The 25,143-nt window shown below is 36.8% G+C and overlaps 1 protein-coding gene across 7 annotated transcripts in view; it reads left to right on the top strand.

The window, feature by feature from the left end:
- The window catches only part of RASAL2 (RAS protein activator like 2), a 367,842-nt gene that overhangs the window by 178,783 nt on the left and 163,916 nt on the right, over nt 1-25,143 (top strand). For all 7 annotated transcript variants that reach the window (XM_057729587.1, XM_057729589.1, XM_057729588.1 and 4 more), the window contains exons 2-3: nt 5,508-5,635; nt 19,791-19,917. In XM_057729587.1, coding sequence (XP_057585570.1) covers nt 5,508-5,635; nt 19,791-19,917 — 255 coding nt within the window. The remainder of the gene's footprint in view (nt 1-5,507; nt 5,636-19,790; nt 19,918-25,143) is intronic.

Genomic DNA, 25,143 nt, shown 5'->3' with positions numbered 1-25,143 from the left:
CTATTGCCACATTTTCTTAGAATCTTTCATTGTCTTCCTATTATCTAAAGCAGTGGTTTTTAAAGTATGAGCTGTGGCACTCTAGAAACCGAGGGTCCCCCTGATCTGCTAGGTTACAATTATTTTTATACTAAAACTTGCCTGTTTGTTTGTTTGTTTTTACTGTGCTGACATTTGCACTGATACAAAAGCAGTTATGAGTAAACTATTGATGCAGCTTCAGGAATCAAGGCAGTGGCACCAAACTATACCAGTAGTCATGTAATCTTCTCCGCCACATATAGTAGGGAAAAAAACCAGTTTTACTTAAGAATATCCTTGAGAATTCAGTGAAAATCTTTAATTTTATTAAATCTCAACTTTAGAGTCTGTCTTTTTAACATTGTGTGATGAGAGGGGAAGTACGCCTAAGCTGCACATCAAAGTACGGTGGTTATCACCGGGGAGAGCATTTGTGCAGAGCGAGCTGGAAAACACCATTGTTACTTGAAAGAACAACTGAAAGGCAAACTATAGTTATTCAGTCTTGGTTATTTATCAGTCATTTTCTGGGGGGGGAAAAAGACACAAACCTGTCTCTTAAGGGGAAAAAACCAACAGTATTGACAATGATAAAATTTAAAACTAAAAACAAAGATCAGTATTTTGGAAAACTTGAATCTGCCACATGGAGCTTTACAGCTTCCCAGCACTTAAAGACTTTTCTGATGATCAAGACTTTCTGAAGATTAATGAATGTGATTTTTTGATATTATGTAATGAAAGGTGTCAACAATGTTTGGAAGATCTTCAGAACTAAGTGAACCATCTTTTTCTAAATGATCAGTGCAGGGTGTCCCAAAGTCATGATATGGGTAAAAAGATCCATTCAAAGGGCAAGGTACACCAATGAGTTTTAACTTAACAGAGTATGAAAAGTTTACTGAAGTGGTGTCAAATTCCACATTTTACTTACTTTTAAGGAGCAACTGATTGTCAGTTTTTGCTATAGTATTAGAAAAGATGATCCACAACAACCTGAAAATGCTATTAAAATACCCTTCCCTTTTCCAACTACAAATCTGTGTGAGTCTAGATTTTCTACTTATAGTTCAAACAAAACAACGTAAAAGCAAGAGATTAAATGTTGAAACAGATATAAGAACCCAGCTGTCTTCTATTCAGCCAGATTTTAAAGAGATTTGCAAAACTTCGAACAGTATCACTCCTCTCACTAATTATTTTGTTTTGTTTTGGAAAATAGTTGCATTTCATCAAAAATGTGTTATTTATGTTAACATGCAGTAGGTTTGTTGTTAAATGAATAAATATTTTTAAAATTTCTCAGTTTTAATTTCTAATATGGTAAATATTGATTAAATATAACCCACATAAACAAAAGCTCTTTGAAGTCTTCAATTTTAAAAGTCTGAAGGGATCATGAGATCAAAAAATTTTGATAATTGCTAGTCTACATGATAATATCCAGTCTCAAAGAAGTACTTTCCAATGGGATTCATTGAGTAACCGCTGATTCTTCTTAATGTTTCTAAAACTATTCAATTTTTGTAGTAAGTCCAGCATCCGATATCCTTAGCATCCTTATAGGAATGGGATAGCGCAAATCTAAAATTTCTTTTCCAGTTTTGCTATTAAGATTCTTATTTATAATTCTAAGGTAGTTATCATATTTTGTAGTGAATTTTAGATACTAAATGTAATTGGAAGTCAGAAATTAGAAGTATGTCACCAGAGCAGGAGAGAGAGAGGGTGGGAGGTGAGGATTGGTAAAATTGGTAAAGTAAAATAAGGCAGTAATCTGAGTGTGTCCTGTTAATACAGTCTCAAGCTTTACAAGTGTACTATTAAACCTTCACGGAAATGAGGACAAGATAGAATGAATAAATTAAATTGATAGGTTTAAAAAATTTATTTAAATTGTTACTTAAAGTGTCCTACAAACCTTAATCCAGAAATGCTAAAAAGAACCAAAAAACCTGACTTATTCAACTTCTTTCTTATTTTCTTCCTTTCATGCATTCTTATAAAATGATCAAAATGTGGATAATAGATACTAGAAAAAAGTGTGAAACTATAAAATTTATAACATGGCTAATCAACCTCATAATTTAGACAGACAGAAAAATGTAAAATATAGAAGTATTGCTCCCTATTTCATTCTACCTTTAGCACTGGAGAGGAGTAATTCAGGGTCCCCAATGTGCTTTATGAGACATTGTCTTGTTTCATAATACCATGAAGAAACTAGGAACAAAGCTGCAGCTGGAGAAGGGGAGAACACAAGGGAGATATAAGAGAATTACTCAGGATGACACAGGGAAGATAATCTAGATTTTCCTAAATTCAGTGCTGATGCAGATTTGTATCTTGTCAGGAAAACTGGGTTTCCTGCTGTAATATAGTTTCCTGTATTCTAATTTTTATGGACAGAGTCTATCACTGTCTTCTTGGTCAGTGTGGATCATAAGATTACTATTCAGATTAAATTGCAGGTGGCAGTTTAGGTCACCCATGGCCAACTTACATAAGAAGGTTAGTCATTTGAATGAAAACTTGTCTAGGCCACAAAACCACCACATTTCTACATAAAGTAGGTGCATCCCTCTCTGTTGAAGTGGTCTTCGTATTTGACTCTAAAAATAGGCCTACATTGTGGTAAAAATCTAACCCATTTGTTTATCCAAATCATGTGAAGAAAAACAGCTTTGACATGGCTTTTAAGTTCAGGCAAGAATCTTTTATCTGTGTCAAAAATGATTGAGTCAGTTCCTTTAAAGATTTTTGTGATAATTTTAGGAAAATTTGAAGTATAAAGAAAGCTTTAAATTAGTTTAAATGCTTGAAATAAAAGAGTGTAGGGAAGAGAGAGTTGGTGTGGAGTGGAGAAGCTATTGATGCAGCATGTACTGGCATGCCAGGTTCAGAGGAGACAGAAGTGGAAAAACAAGGGGAAAAAGGGAAAAACAGTGAACTTCTGAGAATTAGTAACATGTCGAGCCATGCCCTGGTAATGTTATTGACTCTTGGATTTTGAGTTATTTTGGAGGGTAGTTCATAAGCTCCCCAAACATGCAGAGCAACAAGTTTAGATAGACTTTTAGAGAGCAAAGAAGTTAAGCCAGAAGGAGTACTGAAGATAATATTGGACACATAAGGGAATATAAGAAGAGACATACATCTAATTCCCTAGATACTGACTTGTTTACTTTCTAAAGATCTCCAGCTATAGTCATACATATTTGAGTAATTATAGCATAAAACATCTAAGAAATCATTTGAATTTCCTTGAAGTCAGTCAATACCAGGAACACTTATCATCCTGTGATAAAAAGATTAAAAGTCTATAGAAAGTAACAGTAATGAAGATTCTTACCTGATAGGTAAAATGTGCTTATTTATTATTTACAACTCTCCTGCACTCATGGGTGTTTGTTTTCTAATTTCTTCAGTTTGAGGTACTCCTCTAGTGTAATAATTAAATATTAATAACTAATGTATTTTAAATGTTTCCTGCAGTATACTCCTGAGAGGAATTAGTCCTTCATGGCTAAAGAACTTTTAATATGTATTGAACCATCATAAAAGCCTTACTCAATGGATCTAACGTGTACTTATGGTTAAGATATGTTCCAAGTTTTTCAACAGCCAAAATGAGAAAATAGTTCATGTTAAAATTTTTTTAAGTGATTTTTTTGGATCTGACCCCTAAAACAAAGGTAGAAAAAGCAAAAATAAACAAGCGGGACTATATCAAACTGAAAAGCTTCTGTACAGCAAAGGAAACCATCAATGAGATGAAATGGCAACCTACTGAATTGGAGAAAATATTTGCAAATCATATATCTGATAAGGAGTTGATATCCAATATATATGAAGAACTCATACAACTCAGCCAAAAAAAACCCCACAAAACAAAAACAAACAAAAAACAAACAAGAAAACCACCAAAAACAGTCTGCTTAAAAAAGGGGTAGTGAATCTGAAGACATTTTTTCCAAAGAAAACATATAGATGGACAACAAGTATATAATGTGTTCAGCTTCCCTAATCATCAGGGAAATGCAAGTCAAAACCACAATGAGATATCATTCACACCTGTTAGAATGGCTGTTATCAAAGGGACAAGAAATAACAAGCATTGGCAAGGATGTAGAGAAAAGGGAAGACTTGTGCACTGTTGGTGGGGATGTGGAAAACACTATAGAGGCTCCTCAAAAAATTAAAAATACAACTACCATTCAGTCCAACAGTTTCATTTCTGGGTGTTTATCCAAAGAACATGAAAACTCTGATTGGAAAATAGCCAAGATATGGAAACAACCTAAGTGTTCATTGGTGGATGAATAGAATACTACTCAGCCTTTTAAAAACGAAATCTTGTCCTTTATGACAACATGAATGGACCTAGAGGGTATTATGCTAAATAAGTCAAACAGAGAAAAAACACATACTGTATGACCTCACTTATATGTGGAATCTAAAAACCAAAACAAACAAACAAAACGAAACTCACAGATACAAAGAACAGAATGGTGATTTCCAAGAGGAAGGCGGCAAGGGGGAATGGTACAGACTTCCACTTTTAAGTAAGTCATGGGGATGTCAACTACAGCATGGCGATTATAATATTGTAGTGCATATTTGAAAGTTGCCAAGAGAATAAATCTTAAAAAGTTATCATCAGAAGGAAAAAAATAATTTTTTATGGTGATGGATGGTAATTAGATTTATTGGGGTCATCATTTTGCAGTTATAAATATTGAATCATTACATTGTACACTTGAAACTAATATAATGTTACATGTCAATTATAGCTCAATAAAAGAAAAAAATTAAAGTAGCATAGGAAATGAGATGTTTAGAAGAGTTGAAACATTTAACTTTGATATTGTGTGCCTCCACCTTTGAGAGACATGATGGTAATAGGTTTAGCGCTTTCCTTGAGGAAATTGCCTTCCATGTTTTTAAGATCTTACTGGCCTCTAGTGGTAATATAATGCTATAGTTTAACCATTTCTAAATCTTATGACTGACTAGAAATAAGGCCATTTTGAAGATATAGGCTGCCAATAACTTCACTTTTTCACTTCTGGCTCAGCGGTACTATTGGGTGTACATGCAGTATCATCTTCTTCCTAAAGGCTTTCTACCTTTTGTTCTTGTCTCTGAGTCACTGCCCCCCCCCCCCCCCTTCTTTCTTTTGAATGATACTGGTTTTGCTCTGAAGTGACCTCCCATTATTTTAGTGCATGTACAGTGGTGATTACTGGGTAAAGTTTGTACTGACAATTCGTCCTAGTGTTTCAGCCCTCTTTTCTGCAGAGTATAGGGCAAAATTTCCCTCTGTATATAACTTTTTATTTTCTTCAGAGGAATTTAAGTTTTCAATTTACCATTTAGATTTATGTTTAGACCTCCTTTGACTTTAAAGACTCTCACATTTGAAATATGAGTTTACCAAACATGGTAATGATTTGTTACTTTTGTTTTTTGTGTTTGTCACATAGATGTGAAAGGGCCACCTACCCATCGTCTGTCTTGTGGCCAGTCACCCTACACCGACACAACAACATGGGAGCGGAAGTACTGCATCCTCACAGACAGCCAGCTGGTGTTGCTCAACAAGGAGAAGGAGGTGAGGTGGATGTTACTGGGAAAAGCTACTTCCCTTTTCTGACCAAATTCCTGAAATAATGTAGTTTTTATCTGCATCTTGATGAGTTGCATTTATGAAAATGGAGGCTTTATGAATGATACACTGTTAAGTGGGTCTCAAGAACTGCCAGCATCATCATGATGATATGTGATTGCCACAAAGGAGTGGCATCAACAAGACCGGGCTGGATTTTCACTAAGGAATAGTGAAAGAGTTATTGAGTTAAGTAATTTGGAATGAGAATGAGTTGGACTGCGTAAATCTGGCCCTGAAAGTGGTCCAGAGGGGCTATTGGAAATTATATCAGTCTGGCTCCTCTCAAGTAACAAATGGCACAGTCAGCGGATTAATCGAAAGAAGTTTAACGAAGGGACTATACAGAGGTGTGGGCAGCATAGGGGACCCCCCCAGTGAAGTACCATGAACTAGCAACAGCAGAAAGACCTTCAGGGCAAGGGAAGGGAGCAGTGTTTCTGGAACCCAGAGAACTGTAGTTGCATGAGAGGGCAGCATAACAATTGCTATGGCTATACACAAAAGAACACATCCTCTACCAAAACAAAAATGGCCAGCAGGGAGGAAGCAAGGGAGAACAAACATGCCAGCTCTCTCTTCCTGCTTTCTGATTTGTTGCCACTGTTACCTACTGGCCAAACCTAACTTGAAGCCAAAGGAAAAGATTGCTTTTGATGTGTTCTGTAGAGATTTGTTTCCTGAAGCACAGCAAGGGAGAGAAGGGCAGAGAGTAGATCTGGAGAGGCAGACAGAATGTAATTAGCACAGACATCTAGTTCTAGATAAACTTTCTGTCCCTCTAAGTGAAAAAACCCTTGAGCTTATCATACGCTATCACTGCTTTACTCCTCAAACTATTACAATGTACAAATCATTCCACATCCAAGTAACTCATTTGCTTATTGGTGATTTATCATATAGTTGACTTGGTAAGGCCAAAAAACCATCCTACTCCCAAAGTCCACAACATAAAAAAATGAGTGAGTATGATCTTGACAAAGAAGAGGGATAATGGGAGGGAAGGAGAAGAAGAGATCTCATTCAATGAAGGAGAAAGAGTAATTGCCGAAAATATATGTATAAATAACTAGAAAGCTATAGGTAGAATATCAGTTTCATAAGTCATCCCTCTGGAAAAGTTAGTTCAGAGGAAGCAGTGCACAAAAAATACATTTCTTAATTCTTGTCTGTGGATTCCTACCTCCCTTTTCTCTTCTCTCTCTACTCCCCCTCTGTCCCTTTCCTTTTCCGTCTCTTCTCTTACTCAGCATTCTTCAGCATCATAAAGTCAAGGTCATAACAATAAAACAATTTCAGTTTCTTTTATTTTCATAGGTAGTTCTTACTTGCAAAAGCCGGGCTAATGTGCCCTCTATGAACTTGGTTATTCTTTTTTTCCAGCCATTGAAAAATGTCCCTTGCTTTTGTTACCATCTCCCTACCCAGGACCCTTTTCCAGTATTGTAATATAATTAAACTTAATTTTATTAAAATAATTCAATAAAGGTCAGCCTTTTCTGGATCAGTATAGTACATGTTGCTTTGTTTCTATTAAGTAAATACATAATAAAAATTGGTAGAGTGAATATTAGTATAGAATATTTCTAATTATCCAACTTAAATAAACAGATAATTCAAAATGCACATTTAAACCAATTGACTGTCAGCAGTCTTTTATCAGAGCTGTTAATAAGGAGTGATATGAACATATTGTGTACCATCCTTTTGTCCTTACCTACATTTTATTCAATTTAGTAATGGTAAGAAATTAAATAGCCTGAAGATAGATAGCATAAGGTCAAGAGCATGCTTTATCTAGAACCAAGGTATAATCCACGGATTGAATATTACTGATTAATTGAGTAATCTAGGCTCGGGCCCCCTTCAGTCCCATAAAATAACTGTCTGTGATGAATGATTTCTAAAACAGTTTCTTATGTACTTCATCCCTTTTTATGTCAGCTATCAAGAGTAGCCCTGGACGTCTGGGGACCCCTTATCTTCTTTGCTGCATATGACTCTGGGGATCCCCTTTGCTCTCCCTGCCTTCCACTCATCCTTTCCCACCTCTTGAAACCGTTTCACTATGCCCTCTGCAGCTCAGTCTGTCATCAGCCAAATCAGCTGTTTCTTCCACCTCTTCTCTGAAGGAGTTCCTTAACTTGGTCTCGTGAGAGCCTGTAGCTTCCCTGAGGACACTGTCATCTGTGAAGGCCTGTCAAGTGATGGCCGTTTTCCTCCCACAGCCTTCATGCCATGCTGCCTGTAGTCGGCATCCTTCGCCTTTCACGGCTGCTTCCTGTTTGTTCTCCCTCATTTTCCCTATAAAGCCCAAACTCTGAGTCCCATGTTGTAGTCATCTTCCAGCTTCCCTCCCTCCCCGCCCCCGCCACCATTTCTCCTCACTTCTTGTTGATTTTAGCTCCGGGCTCGTTATCATTATCTCCAGCACTGCTCCAGCCTTGACTTGCGAGGGTTCCAGTATCTGCAGAGATGATTCTTCCAACACACTGGCTCTAAGTTTCTCGAACTCCTCTCCTCCAAGAATCTTTTCCTCTACCCTACGCCATTGCTACAACTTCTTCATAGTCTCAAGTGTGTGCATCTTACTGTCTGACCATCACCTGCTATCTTTCTAGCTCATCCCTTTTCCCAACAGTTTTTCAATCCTTTGGGACCTGTGGGCCGTTGATCCTTTCACCTTTTCTGCCCCTCATATCTCTGATATCCTCTCTTCCCCTTCTCCCAGCTTGAATTCCATGATTAGTCCTTTTAATCTTTGCATACGATTTCCTTGCCCCCCCATTTAAAAATTTATTTATTTATTTATTTATTTATTGACTGCATTGGGTCTTCGTTGCCACACAGGTACTTTCTCTATTATGGCGAGTGGGGGCTACTCTTCATTGTGGTGTGCAGGCTCCTCATTGCCGTGGCTTCTCTTTTTGCGGAGCACAGGCTCTAGGTGAGTGGGCTTCAGTAGTTGTGGCAGACAGGCTCAATAGTTGTGGCTCACGGGCTCTACAGCACAGGCTCAGTAGTTGTGGCACACGGGCTTAGTTGCTCCATGGCATGTGGGATCTTCCTCGAGCAGGGATCGAACCTGTGTCCCCTGCATTGGCAGGCAGATGCTTACCCACTGCACCACCAGGGAAGCCCCTCCTTGCCCTTTTTGCATCATCATACTCACGTGGCAGTGTGACAGGTCAGTTAAATCTTGCTCCTTATCTATCCTGCCCTGCTTGCATGCAGCATAATGTGTCTGGAGAAAATCACTCCACATGCTGACAGTCTTTAAACTAATGGCTGCAAATCTCATGTGAGCCTCTAATGCTGCTTGGTAATCACAAAACATTTCCTAGTCCAGTTACTGTGCAGCTCTCCTGGACTAGTGCTTCTCAATCTGTGTGTGGTGAGGGACCAATTTTTTCTTTACCTCATCATAAACAATAAAATACAATAATATGAATTGTGAAGGAAAATGAAGTTTTAAAAAGACAAAACTCTAAGTCCAAATTTTTATTAGGTTGAACAAAAATGAAATTACAGTTCAATAATAGTCATAAAATAGGAAAAAATGGAATAGAATTACAAAAATTGTACATGTTCATGGAGAGTGTGCTGTACAATGAGATGAATCCACTGATCACACCAGGCACACTTCCTCTCAATTTCTGTGTTGCTAAATTGTTTATTGTGAACCGTTAACAAACAATTTGCCGAATAGCACAGGACCTTGGACCACACTTTAAGTAGCACAATCCAGAATGATTTCTAAGATGATTTTTTAAGTAATTAATTACTTGGCTGCATTGGGTCTTCACTGCTGCACACGGGCTCTATCTAGTTGTTGAGAGCAGGTGCTACTCTTTGTTGCGGTGCGTGGGCTTCTCATTGCGGTGGCTTCTCTTGTTGTGGAGCACAGACTCTAGGCACACGGCCTCAGTAGTTGTGGCTTGTGGGCTCTAGAGCACAGGCTCAATAGTTGTGGCACATGGGCTTAGTTGCTCCGTGGCATGTGGGATCTTCCCTGCCCAGGGCTCGAACCCGTGTCCCCTGCATTGGCAGGCGGATTCTTAATGACTGTGCCACCAGAGAAGTCCCTCTAAGATGATTTTTTTCACGCTTCCTCTTCTAATTCCTTCTCTGTTACCCTCACTTACAGCTGATTACGTCGCTGCTCATTATGCTGAGAAAATTCAGCTACTCAAAAGAGAACTCTGTTACCATGTCTACCCATCCACCAGCAACTGTTTCCTTATACCCTGATTTCCTTCTTTTCACTGTGGTTGGATTGCCCACAATCCTACTGTAAGCCCTTCCCCTTATGCCTGCTCTTACTTATTCAAGGAGGTATCACCAGCAATTCTCCCTTACCTCATTTACATCTTCAACTCTTCGCTCTCTGCTAGATCATTCTTATCAGCATGCTATTATTTCTCCCATCTTAAAAGAAAAAATAAGCCTGTTAATCTCACTTCTACCTCCAGTTACCACCCCTTTCTCTGCCTCCCTTACCAGCAAAATTTCTCGAAACTTCTAAACTCGTTGTCTCTAAATTCTTCTCCTCTCGTTCTCTCTTAAACCTGCTTCATTCATACTCTGACCTATACCACTTTGTGAAAATTGCTCTTGTTAAGCTCACTGGTGACCTCCACATTGCTAAATTCAGTGGTCAATTCTCACTTCTTTTTGTACTTAATCTGATAGTGGCATTTAATGCAGTTGATCACTCATTCCGTCTCCTAGAACCACTTTCTTCACTTGGCTTCCATGGCACTGTGCTCTCTTAGTTTTCCTCCTGTCTCTCTGGCAGTTCCTTCTGAGTCATCTTTGCAGATTTCTCTTCTACTCTCCAAATCTCAACAGGGAAGTGCTACAGATTTCAATCCGTGGACCTCACTTCTTCAGGGATCTCATCCAGTCTTATGAGTTCAAATACCTTCTATAGCTGATGATCTTAATTTTTTATCTCAAGTCTATACATCCCGTTTCTCTAGACTCATATCCACCTGCGCATCATACCCCTCTACTTGGATATGGCTTTGTCACTGTTTTAAGTACATCAGGCATGTTCCTGCCTCAAGACCTTAGCCTTGGCCTTTCCCTCAGATATTTGCATGACTCACTTTCTCACCTCCCTCATCTCTTTGCTTGCATATCACCTGTTCAATAAGGCCTACTCTTACCAACTTATTTAAAATTGTGACCCCTCCCTGTTTCTCCATTCAGAACTTCTGATCTAATTACCTGGCTCTATTTTTTCCCCTATAGCATTTACCACTTTCTAAAATGCTATGTAATTTCTTTTTTATGTTTATTGCCTCTTTTCTCTTATATAAGCTTTTAAGGCAGGAATTTTGTCTGTTTTGTTCAGTGCTGTATCCCTCAGTGCTTGGAACAATTCCTGACACGTAAGTAAATTCTCAACAAATATTTGATGAATAAATTTTGAAAAAGCCAAATTATAAACTTTGATTCCTGAATATCGATTTTTTAAATTTAAGTTTGAGGGGAGATGAACCTTTTATCTTTTCTTTTTTATGTGATGCGTCTTCCCACAACAAGAGGTGTAATCACATATTTTTTTCTAAGACTAGATAATAAAAGAGGAGAAAAATAATCCATGTTTTTCTGTTGTTGAATATGTAATTCCATCTTTATTTATTGAGTTTGTATTATGTGTGCAGTATTGTGGTTGCAAAGATGCAATTTTGTTGAGAACACATTGAGGTAAAGTAAAAGTTAAAATTGTTTGGAACTAGATATAGAGGTGGTGGTTGCACAACATCATGAATGTACTAAATGTCACTGAATTATTCACTTTACAGTGGTTAATTTTATGTTACATGAATTTCACCTCAATATAATTTTTTTAAAAAGATTGTGATATTAACATAAGAGAAAAGATTAAGTAAACTATTGCCTGGGGTGGGTTATCTTTTTTTTTTTTTTTTTGCTTTTTAAGAACTTTTCTTGAGATACAGTTAACAGGCAATAAACAGCATATATTTAGAGTGTACAATTTGGTATCCCAATCTCCCAATTCATTCCCCCCCAACCCTCCCCGCTTTCCCCACTTGGTGTCCATGTGTTTGTTCTCTACATCTGTGTCTCTATTTCTGCCTTGCAAACCTGTTGATTTGAACCATTTTTCTATAGTCCACATATATGTGTTAATATACGATATTTGTTTTTCTCTTTCTGACTCATTTCACTCTGTATGACAGTCTCTGTGTCCATCCATGTCTACAAATGTCCCAGTTTGTCTGCTAACTTTGGGTTTTATTTGCTCTTCTTTCTCTAGTTTCTTTAGGTGTAAGTTTAGATTGTTTATTTGGGATTTTTCTTGTTTCTTGAGGTAGGATTGTATTGCTATAAACTTTCCTCTTAGAACTGCCTTTGCTGCATCCCATAGGTTTTGGATTGCTGTGTTTTCATTATTTGTCTCTAGGTATTTTTTGATTTCCTCTTTGATTTCTTCAGTGATCTCTTGGTTATTTAGTAGTGTATTGTTTAGCCTCCATGTGTTTGTGTTTTTTACAGTTTTTTTCCAGTAATTGATTGCTAATCTCATAGTGTTGTGGTCAGAAAAGATGCTTGATATGATTTCAATTTTCTTGAATTTACCAAGGCTTGATTTATGACCCAAAATGTGATCTATCCTGGAGAATGTTCCATGTGCACTTGAGAAGAATGTGTAATCTCCTGTTTTTGGATGTAATGTCCTATAGATATCTGTTAAATCAAGCTGATTTATTATGTCATTTATAGCTTGTGTTTCCTTAATAATTTTCTGTATGGATGATCTGCCCATTGGTGTAAGTGGGGTGTTAAAGTCCCCCACTATGTTGTTGATTTCCTCTTTCATAGTTGTTAGCATTTGCCTTATGTATTGAGGTGCTCCTATATTGGGTGCATATATATTTACAATTGTTATATGTTCTTGGATTGATTCCCTTGAGCTTTATGTAGTGTCCTTTCTTGTCTCTTGTAACATTTTTTTATTTTAAAGTCTCTTTTATCTGATATGAGTATTGCTACTCCAGCTTTCTTTTGATTTCCATTTGCATGGAATATCTTTTTTCATCCCCTCACTTTCAGTCTGTATGTGTCCCTAGATCTGAAGTGGGTCTCTTGGAGACAGCATATATATGGGTCTTGTTTTTGTATCCATTCAGCCAGTCTGTGTCTTTTGGTTGGGGCATTTAGTCCATTTACATTCAAGGAAATTATCCATATGTATGTTCCTATTACCATTTTCTTAATTGTTCTGTTGTTTCTGTAGGTCCTTTTCTTCTCTTATGTTTCCCGCTTAGAGAAGTTCCTTTAGCATTTGTTGTAGGGCTGGTTTGGTGGTGCTGAATTCTCTTAGCTGTTGCTTGTCTGTAAAGCTTTTGATTTCTCCATCAAATCTGAATGAGATCCTTGCTGGATAGAGTATTCTTGGTTGTAGGTTCTTCTCTGTCATCACTTGAAATATATCATGTCATTCCCTTCTGGCTTGCAGTTTCTGCTGAGAAATCAGCTGTTAACCTGATGGGAGTTCCCTTGTATGTTATTTGTTGTTTTTTCCTTGTTGCTTTTAATAACATTTCTCTGTCTTTAATTTTTGTCAATTTGACTGCTATATGTCTTGGCATGTTTTTCCTTGAGTTTATCCTGCCTGGGACTCTCTGTGCTTCCTGGACTTGGGTAGCTATTTCCTTTCCCATGTTAGGGAAGTTTTCAACTCTAATCTCTTCCAATATTTTCTCAGGTCCTTTCTCTCTCTCTCCTCCTTCTGGGACCCCTATAATGTGAATGTTGGTACATTTAACATTGTCCTAGAGGTCTCTTAAGGAAAAGAAGAGAAGGATATTCCATGTATATGTAAAGATATAAAGTCAGGAAACATCTTATATCTCTTTGGCAATCTGCAAAATGTTCAGAATTCTTGGAATATAATTTGCAAGAGAAAAAATGATAGCTGGCAAGAGCTGAATAATGAAGTGCCTTAAAGGCCATGCTCAGGAATTTGGACTTTGTTGTGGAAATGATTTGGACCATGGAAAGGTATTTAAAAGGGCAATGACATCATCACATTTGCTTCTTAGAAAAGTAACTCTGTTGATCACATGGAAAAGATGAGTGAAAGGGATTGGAAGGAAATAGATGAGTTACATTAGTGCAATAGACCAGGTAAAGGGCGAGAAGTTTACAAAAGCAGTTTAATGCCCTGAGACAGGTATGTTCTATCATTATTAAGTTGGTAAAACTGGATTAAATCTCTAGGATAAGAAAATGTTAAAGCATTGTTATACCTGCTACTTGAATTTTATTTAATATTCTGTTAATTTCATGATAAGAGAAGATGAGAAATCTTGTGTGTGTGTGTGTGTGTGTGTGTGTGTATCGAAGGACCAGAATATACTGTCACTCTTTTTACCTTTCACACACACTATCATGAAGAATATAATTCTTATCCTTGGAGTTTTGCATCGAACACTTTAGAATTCCTTGTAACAAGGAGTTTAAGGAATTTCCTGCTAAAATTATCTTAAAAGGCTGTTTTAAACCTTAATCAGCTTATCACGGGGGTGTTTATTTCTGTGTTAATAAGATCAGTTAAGAGGGTTCTGTAAGGTTTTAAACTGAATCCTTAGCCAGCCACTGTTGGATTGTGGGAGGATTATATTAGTCTAGTATCACTCATGTGTTTAGTGTGTGGGATCTTTTAATGCTCTCTCTTAACTCTGCATATTTCCTGTCAGAAATGGGAAAAAGTCTGCTTGGGCAATGTACATGGGAAGAGTGTTAAATACACCAGTTACCAAATTGGGAATGTAACAGAAGAGTGGATCTGGGCAGAATACTGAAAGAGAAGTCTTTCAGGAGTATCACCTTGAGAAATGATTCACTGATTCAGTAAATTGCTTCGTGCAAATTGTGCCAAATAGACATTGCTTATGTGTCATGAAATATACTTCCCTGCCTAGATGCCAGGATAGGCCCCAGCTGGCTTGGCACCATCCTGGGTTCAAAGAGGACGTAGGAGGCCATTTGAATTCCATTTTGCTTGCAAGAATTAAGGAGTTGAGGAACATTTTAGAGAAGACAGTCATGAACCCACCAGGGTGCAGCCAGTATAGAAATACAAAAGAAAGCTGCATTTGTGAGTTTCTTTCTTTTGGCAAATAACAAGGCATTAAAAATGGTAAATGTGGCTCCTTTTTTTTTTCATTCAGACTCTGTTTCTATATTTGGAATTTTAAAAGCTGGATGCCAGTGTAAAAGCAGCAAGGTAGTAATAATGCAGTTTCAAAGTATTTTAAAATATTTTTCTTACTTTTGAAAAGCAGTATTTACACTCAGATATATTGACGAAAATAACAGTTAGGCTTTGTGCAAACAGCTTAAAATCAAGTGTTATTTATCCTGGGGTAAACTACCCGTGGCATGTTTCATTCAGAACTACTTTCAAGTTACTCAGCAGATATATAGTGTGCCCCTATATGAGAATTCACTGTTAGGAGTTACAAAGAATAAGACACAATTCTTTCCCCTCTCCCCAGTACCAAATTTAGTTGTGGGACTAGGACAAATAATTTTAAAATGGCATTTGATAAATAGCACAAGTAAACTGGATAGAATAAAAGAAAGAAATCCATTTATTCCAAAGAACTGCAGTCTGTGTCATTAAGATGCTATTGGCAATGGGCAGTTACCAAAGGAAGCTTAAGAAAGGAAGGGGATCCAAGTTATGTGTTATGAATATTAATCTCTAGGATGTATTGGAAGAAGGAAAGATAGGAAAGAGACAGACCAATTAAGAGACTACTATTCCTCTGATCTAAAAACTTGAATGTTTTCCCAGTGCTTCCTGAATTATGCATGGCCTGGTATTAAAGCTCTCCCATGTGGTTATAATATATTTTGGTGTTCTCTCCCACTCCTCCCCCTTAAGGGGCTCTAGTTAAATTGACCTGCTCCTGGTTCCAAATAAAGTAAAAAAAATAGTATGCTTACCACCTTCTTGGCTGATGTTATGCTTTTTCCCTTTGCCTAAAATGGCCCCCATCTCTGCCTATCAAGTATTCATTTATTCATTTGTGAGTTGGATCTTTTTTAAGGTTTGGAGATTGGTAAGTTAAGCTGTTAACTTAGGTAGAATTAGTTGCACAAATGAATAATTATGATTCCATGTATAAGTATAGTGCCAGAGAAAGATCTGTTATTGGAGGAACCTCAGGGAGGTGTACCTTAACCTCCCCTTAGGGGACTGATAGAAGGGAAGCTTCCTGGAAGAGGCAATGCCTGTCCTAAGCCTTAGGATGGATAGGAGTTTACCTTGCAGATATAGAACAGAAAAGAAAGTCAGGGAAAATATTTCAGGCTAAGAGAACAAACTAAGCAAAGGCACTGAACTACATACAGCATGGGGAATATGTTAGGGAAATGCAAGCAATTTGGTGTTTCTAGAATGCAGAGTCTCAGCTGGATACTTATACAGTGGCCAGATTGTGGAAAATCTGGTATAAAATTGTGGTATACTATATCAGGGAGCTTGCACTTACTCTATAAGATAGTAGTTTTAAAACACTCTTTTAGCAGAACAACCCTTTCTTTGTAGAAAAGCTTATGCAGAAGCCCTAAACAACAGATAAACTCTGAATTATGCTCTGGTTGAAGCAGAGATACTTCCCTTGTCACATCCACACACAAACATACCATCCCTTCTTCGGAAACCACTGCAAAGGAGAGCAACTGAAGGCCTTTAAGCCTCAGAATGACATGATTATAATTGCATTTTGGAAATACTCTGGTAACTATGTAAATGATAGATTTAAGGGGCAGAATGTCACCAATGAAGAGACCGTATTAGTAGTTTGGATAAGAGAGAATAAGAGGCTTTTGGCACCAGCTGTGATGGAGTAACTGGTCCAAGACTAGCCCTCCCATTGCAAACAAAATAAGACTGGGCCAAAAATATATATATAGCAGCTAAGTTCAGGCATTGGACAATAGGCAGCCAAAGATAGTGATGGTCACCATTCTCCCTGAAGAAAAAGAAGGGTCAGAAGAAGCACGATACAAGGCAAAAGAGGTTTAAAAACAAACAAACAAAAAACAAGAAAGAAAAAGAAAAATTTCTCTCAAGATATAGAACCTGCAAGATATACAATTTTTAGAGTAATTCAGTATAAACAAGTAAATGTGAACTAGTAAACTAAATTAGAACAATCAGAATGGACAAAATTGTTTTTTTAAATTGACTATTATAAAACTGATTTTCTTTGGCTTTATACTAAGATTTGTAAACTCCAGTTTAGTTCATTTGAAGATTCCTGAAATATTATATCTCTAACTTTTAAGAAGCAGATCAATATCTTTAAAAGAATAATTTATGTAAGAAGCAATCAGTGATGTTGTAAAAGCAAATGATTCTTAAGAAATGCATGTTTAGAATAAAAGTAAATACTACTCTCCCTTATAGTCTGAGTCAGAGATAAAATGCCTGAAACTTTAAGAGCAATACTGTGAATAAAGCCGTTCATCAAATTTTAAGTTTCGACAGTGGGAAACGAAGAGTCTCCATTGAAACTCTGAGAATATAATTGTGAGCAGAGTTTAGGTCCAAATAAGAAGTTTGATATATTCTGTTTATTCTCTTCTTAGATGTAATAGAGACAAAGTATGTGATAATAGAAACCATTTCTTTTTTCCTGGATATGGCCTTTATAAATTTCCACAGAAAAGATTGTAGGTCATTCCCTCCTAAAATGTCAAAAATAACTCCTTTTTTCTCTATGGCTTAGACCTTTATTATTTCAGGTAATAGGAGTTTTGGAGGAACTATTACAAAAATAGTTTATTTAGGTTCATCTGTTTGTTCAAAGATCCAAAATTTTTTTTTTCCCCCAGATTTACCCTCCTTCTTTCTTAAGGCAGGTAGAGGATACATTTTTACCTTTCTTACTAGGAGGGAGTTATTTAACCTCTTGGTGCTACTCTTTTAATTATTTAAGTAGAGATCATTTCCATCCTGAAAGGGGTGGATGACTTAGATTACTGTTCGTAAAGTTTTATATTACAGAGAGCTTTTAGAAGAGTTAATATCTTTACTGATGCTATTATTTGCTATCCCCTTATTTTTTAGAATTTTACTTTTCTTAATTCCATTGTTTTCTCAATGTGCAAGCAGTAACCATAGTTATGGTAATGAGGAAATGGGAAATTTTTAGTCCTGTAAAGAGTATGAGAATTTTCATTCCTTATGAAGACATTAGAATTTTGCTCTTTAGATTCTCAGTAACACAGAGAAAGCTTCCCTTGGTATCATCCCCTAGACCCCAGTCATAGGAGTTGGATTACTGAAGCAAAGCAGAAAACATGTACATTTAAACCCGTATCTATTCTAGTTTTGCTAGATCAGATGACATGCCCATAATAATCATCTGGAGAAACAAATTATTCCTTATCTGTAAAAAGGGGATAATAACAATGGCTTCCTCATAGTGTCAACACATGTAAATTCCTTAGCCTTGCACACAGTAAGATCTTAATGCTAGTCATTATTATTGAAATTTGTTTAAAATGTCTATATTGGAGCCATAAGAATTAGAGACTATGATCAATTGTTACAGAATTGATTGCCTGGACCCACACCAGGGTCCTAGCCTAGGCCGTCGGGCCGCGGCCAGGGAGGTTCTTTTTCCACTCAGATTCACACAGCCAGTAACTGGTGTTGAGACTGGAATAGCACATGGTTTATTCAATGGCCAAAGTATGGAGAAGTGTGAGAATTTAGTTTGCAAATCACCTTCTCAACCTGATTGGGGCAGAGACACCATGTATATAGAGGGGTCCAGGTAAAAGGGTGAGAATTGAATAAAGAGAAGAAGGAATATTCATAAGGTATGTGAGAATAAGGGTGTAGTTAGACCCAGAACTGAGGCAACACCCCTTTTCAGTCCTCGTATAGACTTTTCCAGTTGTCATGGCAACTTTCAACTAACACTATGCTCGTAGGTGTGTCGTTTAGCATGCTAATGTACTACAGTGAATGGACATTGAGGCTCAAGGTCCACTGGAGATCAGGTCTTCTGCCATCTTGGGCCTAGTTGGCTCTAACCAGATCTTGTTTTTCTGTTTGCAGCTTCCTTCTTTTGTAATTGAGCCTGAAACTCAGATAAGGGCAGTTAGTTTCTATTTGAGGGAGGGGTGAGGGTATGATTCTGGGCAACAACGTTGGTAACATAATTCCTGACATATTTTGCCAAACTATTTAAGACATTACAAATACTATTCTTAAGTCTGATAGAGGTTACTAATAAAATCTCATTGTGAAAAGTCTTTGCCCTCTACCCCCAAAGTAAGATGACTTGGTCTTTTAGAATTACCAAAATTGTGGGGGGGTGGGGAGCTTAGAGCCATCCCATTACTCTACAGTGATAATCAGTGCATAAATTGTAAAATAGTTAACAGCATTAGAGATCTTTTGTTCCATTCATAGTTCATGTTACACATGTACAAACAAAAAAAATATGGCAGAAAAAATATTTTTTAGGATTTCAAAAACAAATCTCACTTGTGGAAGAAAATATGCCATTTTATGTACCAATAAGTATCTATACACTAAACACATGTATAAATAGTGTAGTATTTTATTAACTATCTCTAAGTGCTTACTCTTAAAATTGGAGAAAATTTGGATGATTTTTACCACTTTTATCTAACAAAGCCTTCTTTTAAGAGAATTTTGGAGCGAAATCTTTCTGGTCAACTTTTACTTCATTTACCTTATTGAGACTGGGCAAGGTTGGGACTTGTAAACCAGTTTCTGATGTAAAAGAATCTTATTCGTGTGGGTGTTTTGTTTTGTCTTCCGAGCTTCTTAAGCAGGTACACACTTGAATGTGATTTGTACATACTTTTTCCTGATCTTTCACTTTTCTTTTTAAAGAAAAGCTTCCTGAAAAGAGGTTGGTAATACTTTAACCATTGTGTATGCTTAATTTCTACATTTCTTCTCTTTTGCTCTGATGATTACACACTTCTTCCTTCATCAGTATAAAAATGTTATTCAATCAGAAGGTAGTTATGGCACTATTAAGTTTCATCTTTTTTGGTTTACTAGATACCTGTGGAGGGAGGACAGGAGCAGCAGACAGATTCCACCAAAGGGCGATGCCTGAGGAGAACTGTCAGTGTCCCTTCCGAGGGTCAGTTTCCTGAGTACCCACCAGAGGGCGCCGCTAAACTGGGTAAGCTAATGTAAAAGGAAAGAAATTCCTAGTTTTTTTATCCAGTAATTTATGGACTTGTTATTGAGTGTTACAATAAAACAAAACATCCTGCATTTACCCTTAAGTAAGTACTTTAAAATACAGTATGTTAACCAAGAGATAGAGATCATTAGAAAGTTTTATTCTTTGTAACCAAGTAGCAGCAAAGTTATTTTACAAAGAGAAAATTTATCTGAGCATTAGCAGGTTGCCATAAACTCGTAGGCAAGTTGATGATGTGTTGTTTCTGATTTTACTGCTTGGCTTTAAATTTTGAAAGAACACTAGGTGATCTTGTTGAGGCACTGAGAGTCACTGGGGAGCCATTTTGGTTGGAAACTTTGTATTGAATGGTTTGTGCCCTGTTCACACAGCTACTGGTGTTGTCTTGTATAATGTAATGTCAGATTATGCTAATTTAGCTGAGCTAATTTTATATGGCCCATGTAAGTTATATTCAGGACTATGGTTGTAGTGGGTAACAGAAGGGAGACATCAAAAAACCCCACTTGAGTTGTTATATACTAAAGGAGTTAATGTCAGTATCAAAGCAGCTCTTTCCCTGTTTCCTACCAAATGATTCTTTTTGGTATTTTGTGTGCTTACCAATGGATATTTAGATAATTAGACCAGTCAGGTAATTTTAAGGGAACATAATTAAGATTAAATAAAATAATGAAAGAATTTGAAAAGTAGGAGTTGCTTTGGTGTTTTGCATTGCGGTATTATTATTATTTACTTAGTGAATTTAGACACTTAGTCATAGACATTTAGTAGGTAGATAAAGCAGAATCGTTTATTGTTTCTATATTTGTTAGTATGGATAATTTTGTGATTTTGTTGTATTTTTGAAAATCAGGGTTTTGTTTTGTTTATTTGTTTTTGCCTTTTCCTTCATTTCTTTTCATTTTCTAGATGAAACTCAGATTCTTAGTCAGAATTTGAATCCTTTCGTTCTCTTTTTATCCTGTGACATTGTTGCTTTTCTAGATATTAGGCAGGTTAGCAAACACTTTTCTCCAAGGGGTCATACGTGAAAAAATCAAATTTTCCTCTCATCCATTGTACTTCTTTAGCATGTGTTGAAACCAGTTTAGGTGTGGGCTTAAGTGATATTGGAAACCTGTCTGGGTGTAACCATTTTATAGCCTGTTTGTATTTCACATACAAGTTCTATGTGAACTGGACTAGCTCAGAGTCACCTTCTTTCAGCTCCTTTGCTGTCATTATTTGTAATGTTACGTTGAAGACTCTCTTTGCCACTTCTCTAGGATCCTTTGACTATTCATGCTTTGATCCACAAGTCAGTTGATTTTGAGGAAGTGTAATTATAATCTGAATAATTATTATGATTTTATAGAAGAGAAATATGTAGTAAATTGTTAAACATTCCAAGTACACGTCCAAAAGACAAACTAAGATGAGGTGTCTAAGATGTGTAGTCCAGAGCCAATCCTCCCCTTTCCGTCCTTGACAACGAGGCTGGCAGCCATCTTGACTCATGGCCATCCATGATCATTTTTGGGGTGGGTGTCCTAAATTAGCACTAGGAGCTGTGGCCTGTAAATATGAGAGAGAAAAAAGACTACTTTTAGAGCCAGTATTCCTTACATGTCAGTCTAGTGTTGAATTAGATAATTATTCTGTTGTTCTATTTTTATTTCCCAGTGATTTGTCTTGAAGCAAAATTTCCTGCTGTCAAATATTTAATTGAGTAATTGCTATATATGTAACAGTTTATGCCAGTCCCTAAGAGTGAAAAGAGATATGATTTCTCCCTTTAGAAAATTCTTACATAGTTAGAAAGGTAGATTATCGATGACTGTTCACAGTATATGCTATTATTATGGTACATTGTATGGCTTTTGTTGATTTTTATTTTTTAAAAGCATTCATTTATGCAGCGAATAAGTACTGAGTGATGACTATGTGCCAAATGCCATTTTAGGCACTCGAGATAATGGCAGTGAAAAGAAAATTAGATAAAAACCTCTCCCTTGGTGGAGCTTGCATTCTGTTGAGCAGTGGCAGATAATAAGCGAATAATAAGTAAAATATATGCTGTGCTAGATGGTGATAAGTACAAAGGAAAAATAAAGGGAACGGGGATCGAAAGTGTCAAGGAAGTATAATTTTAGCTAAGGTAACCAAGGAATGCCTCACTGTTGAGTGACATGAGGCTGAAGATCTGATAAAAGTGTGGGAATACTGTATGTGGATACCTGCAAGTGGGAACCATACGGAACAGCTAATATAAAGTAGGAATATGCCGAGAGTGTTCCAGGAACAGCATAGAGGCCAGTGAGGCTGGGGTGGAATGAACAAGGGGGAGAGTAGTTGGAGATGACATCATTGAGCTCTTTGGCAAGCAGATCATAAAGGTCTTGTAAGCTATCATGGGAGCTTTGGCTTTTACTCTGGGAGGTGGTGAGCCACTGACCTCTACAGTAAGACTGGGGAAGCAAGAATGGGAGTTTAGAAACTAATTAGGATACTATTTCAATAATCTAGATAAGAGATCATAGAACTTGGCCCATAGTGGTAGTAGTGGAAGGGCTGAGATTGTAGATTGTATTTGGAAGTGGAGCCAACAAGCCGGTTTGCTGGTTGGATTGGATGTGGGAAGTGAGAAACAGAGAGGGAAGAATTTTGGCTAGAGCAGCCAGAAGAATGAAGTTGTTATTTTTTAAGATAAGGAAGACTGGGAGAAGCAAGTTTGAAAGTGGGACTGACCAGGAGCTCAGTTTGGACATCTTAAGTTTGAGGATCTTATTAGATATATAAGTAGAAATACGTGAGTCTGGAAATTAAGGGAGAAGTGCAGACAGGAGATACAGATTGCAGGCTTTTAGCAAATAGCTGGTGTTTGAAGCCACGAGTTTGAATGAAATCATCAGGGAAACGTATTCAGGTAGAAGAGAAAAGTTCAAGAATATTTAGAGGTTAGGAAGATGAGGAAGCATTAGTGAAGGACAGACCAGAGAAAAAGAATGAAAATACAGAATTTTCTTTCCAAATAAGTAAGTCAAGTGTGTGGGGTTTTTGCAGATGTAAAACCATGGCATACATTTTGATTTCATGTGTGAGGCAGTCAGCTATGGAGAAATGCCCACTCATGAAAAACATGCACCTTTTATTCTACCTCAGAGAATTCATAACAGAAAAGAGCCCTATGAATGTAAAGGATCTGTGAAGAACTTTTGTTAGTGGCTGCCAATTTACTATACTTCAGAGATTTCAAACTGGTGAAAAAACTTGAATGTAAAAAGATAGGAAGGCCTGTATTTCTGCTTCACACATTGTTCAACATGAGCAAATTCACAGTGATGAAAAAACCTAATAAATGTCAAGAACTTAGAAGAAAAAGAGTGTGTGTAGGGAGGCAGAGTGGGAAGTGGTTAAGCCCAGAATGTACTCCTCTCACTAGTTCTCAGTCTTTTGCATTCAGCAGTTTACAGATTACCCAAAATGCAAAAAAAATTATATTTACCCTGGCATTTGACATAGATTTTGTTGCAGCAAATTCTCTTCCATTGAAAATGAGATGTTTTCTTAAGGCATGTGAACATCTTGCCTAAAGCACCCATTTCTAAATTTAGAAAACCTAGAAAAAAACTATTTTGCCGCTGGTGACAATATCTAGGTTTTAATTTATTCATCAAAAAAAGATTTTTCAAATTCAAACTATGCAAAAGCACGATTTGCTGAATTTTCAAACGGAAATTACTTCTTCAGATAGTAGGGTCTTTGCATACAAACAATACAGGGAGGTACATAAATCAACCACATGAACTAGAACTAGTAAACACTCATTTTCAATGTAAATATAACTGATGTGAATTCACCTTTTTTAAAAAAACCATTGGATACCTTACAAGAACACTGTTAAATAGGGGAAAAGTGAAATCTGAACAGTGGACAGCATTTTTGTGACACATCCATTTACAGAAGAAAATGTGTCTCTACTACCGCATGTTGTCTGCTGCCTGGCTAGGGGATGGCACAGAGGTGAATTGAGAACATTGTCCAGTCTGGTTGTTGCATTTCTTTGACATTCCAGTAAAGTTAATGCTTTGATGCCCAAATGGGCAAAGCAAAATCAGAGCCTAAAGTGAGCAAGAATCTTGTTTGCAGGTGACATCAGAAACGTGATCATAAAGCTGGTTTAATTAGAAAGCCGCAAACACTCATAAGTGCACACTTTCTCAGTTCTCAAAAACAACATTCAAATTGAACTGACAAACTCAAAACCAAACATCTAGTAATTCAAAGCTGCAGAGATCTTCATGCCTCTATTTTATTACATTGTGATAAAATCTTAAAAGTACACCATGATCTTACTTATAAAATCTCTGGATTTTGTACCAGAGAAAACCATAATTCAAAAAGACACATGCACTCCAATGTTCACTGCAGCACTATTTACAACAGCCAGGTCATGGAAACAACCTAAATGTCCATCAGCAGAGGAATGGATAAAGAAGATGTGGTACATATATACAATGGAATATTAGCCATAAAAAGAAACGAAATTGGGACATTTGTAGAGACATGGGTGGACCTAGAGACTGTTATACAGAGTGAAGTAAGTCAGAAAGAGAAAAACAAATATCGTGTATTAATGCATATATGCAGAATGTAGAAAAATGGTACAGATCAACTGGTTTGCAAGGCAGAAATAGAAACACAGATGTGGAGAACAAACATATGGACACCAAGCGGGGGGATTGCCATATACATATTACTAATAAGAAAAAAGTCTCAAAACCCACAAATATCTGGCAAATGTACTTAAAATTATAATTTCACATAGTATGCCTTTGATACATGTTAGCAGGCGTAGGAAAAGAATATCAAGAATCTTTTGGAGTCAAAATTAGCTATGTAAATTTTCATGTTTACGTAAATGAAGAAGTCAAACAGAAAATCTAGAGTAACACCACCAAATAAAAGGAAAACTAAATTGGAAAAAACCAACCTTGCACCTATGTTTTCCTAAGTTTATTGACCCAAGTGATAAAAATTTGAGGAAATTTTTAAAAAAATGAATATTAAAAAGCAGAATATACTCTCCAAGACATGTATAAAATTATTGGAAAGGGTAAGTCATTTAATCAAAATTATTAGAGGATATTGATTATTCACATCTTAGCTTTAACCTTGACTGTCTCTGTTAAATTAGCCTGAGGTCTAACTTTATGAATA

The sequence above is a fragment of the Hippopotamus amphibius genome, chromosome 3 (genome assembly GCF_030028045.1).
Source record: "Hippopotamus amphibius kiboko isolate mHipAmp2 chromosome 3, mHipAmp2.hap2, whole genome shotgun sequence".
Lineage (NCBI taxonomy): Eukaryota > Metazoa > Chordata > Mammalia > Artiodactyla > Hippopotamidae > Hippopotamus > Hippopotamus amphibius.
Note: the sequence above shows the minus strand (reverse complement) of the source record. Positions and strands in the feature narration are given on the sequence as shown.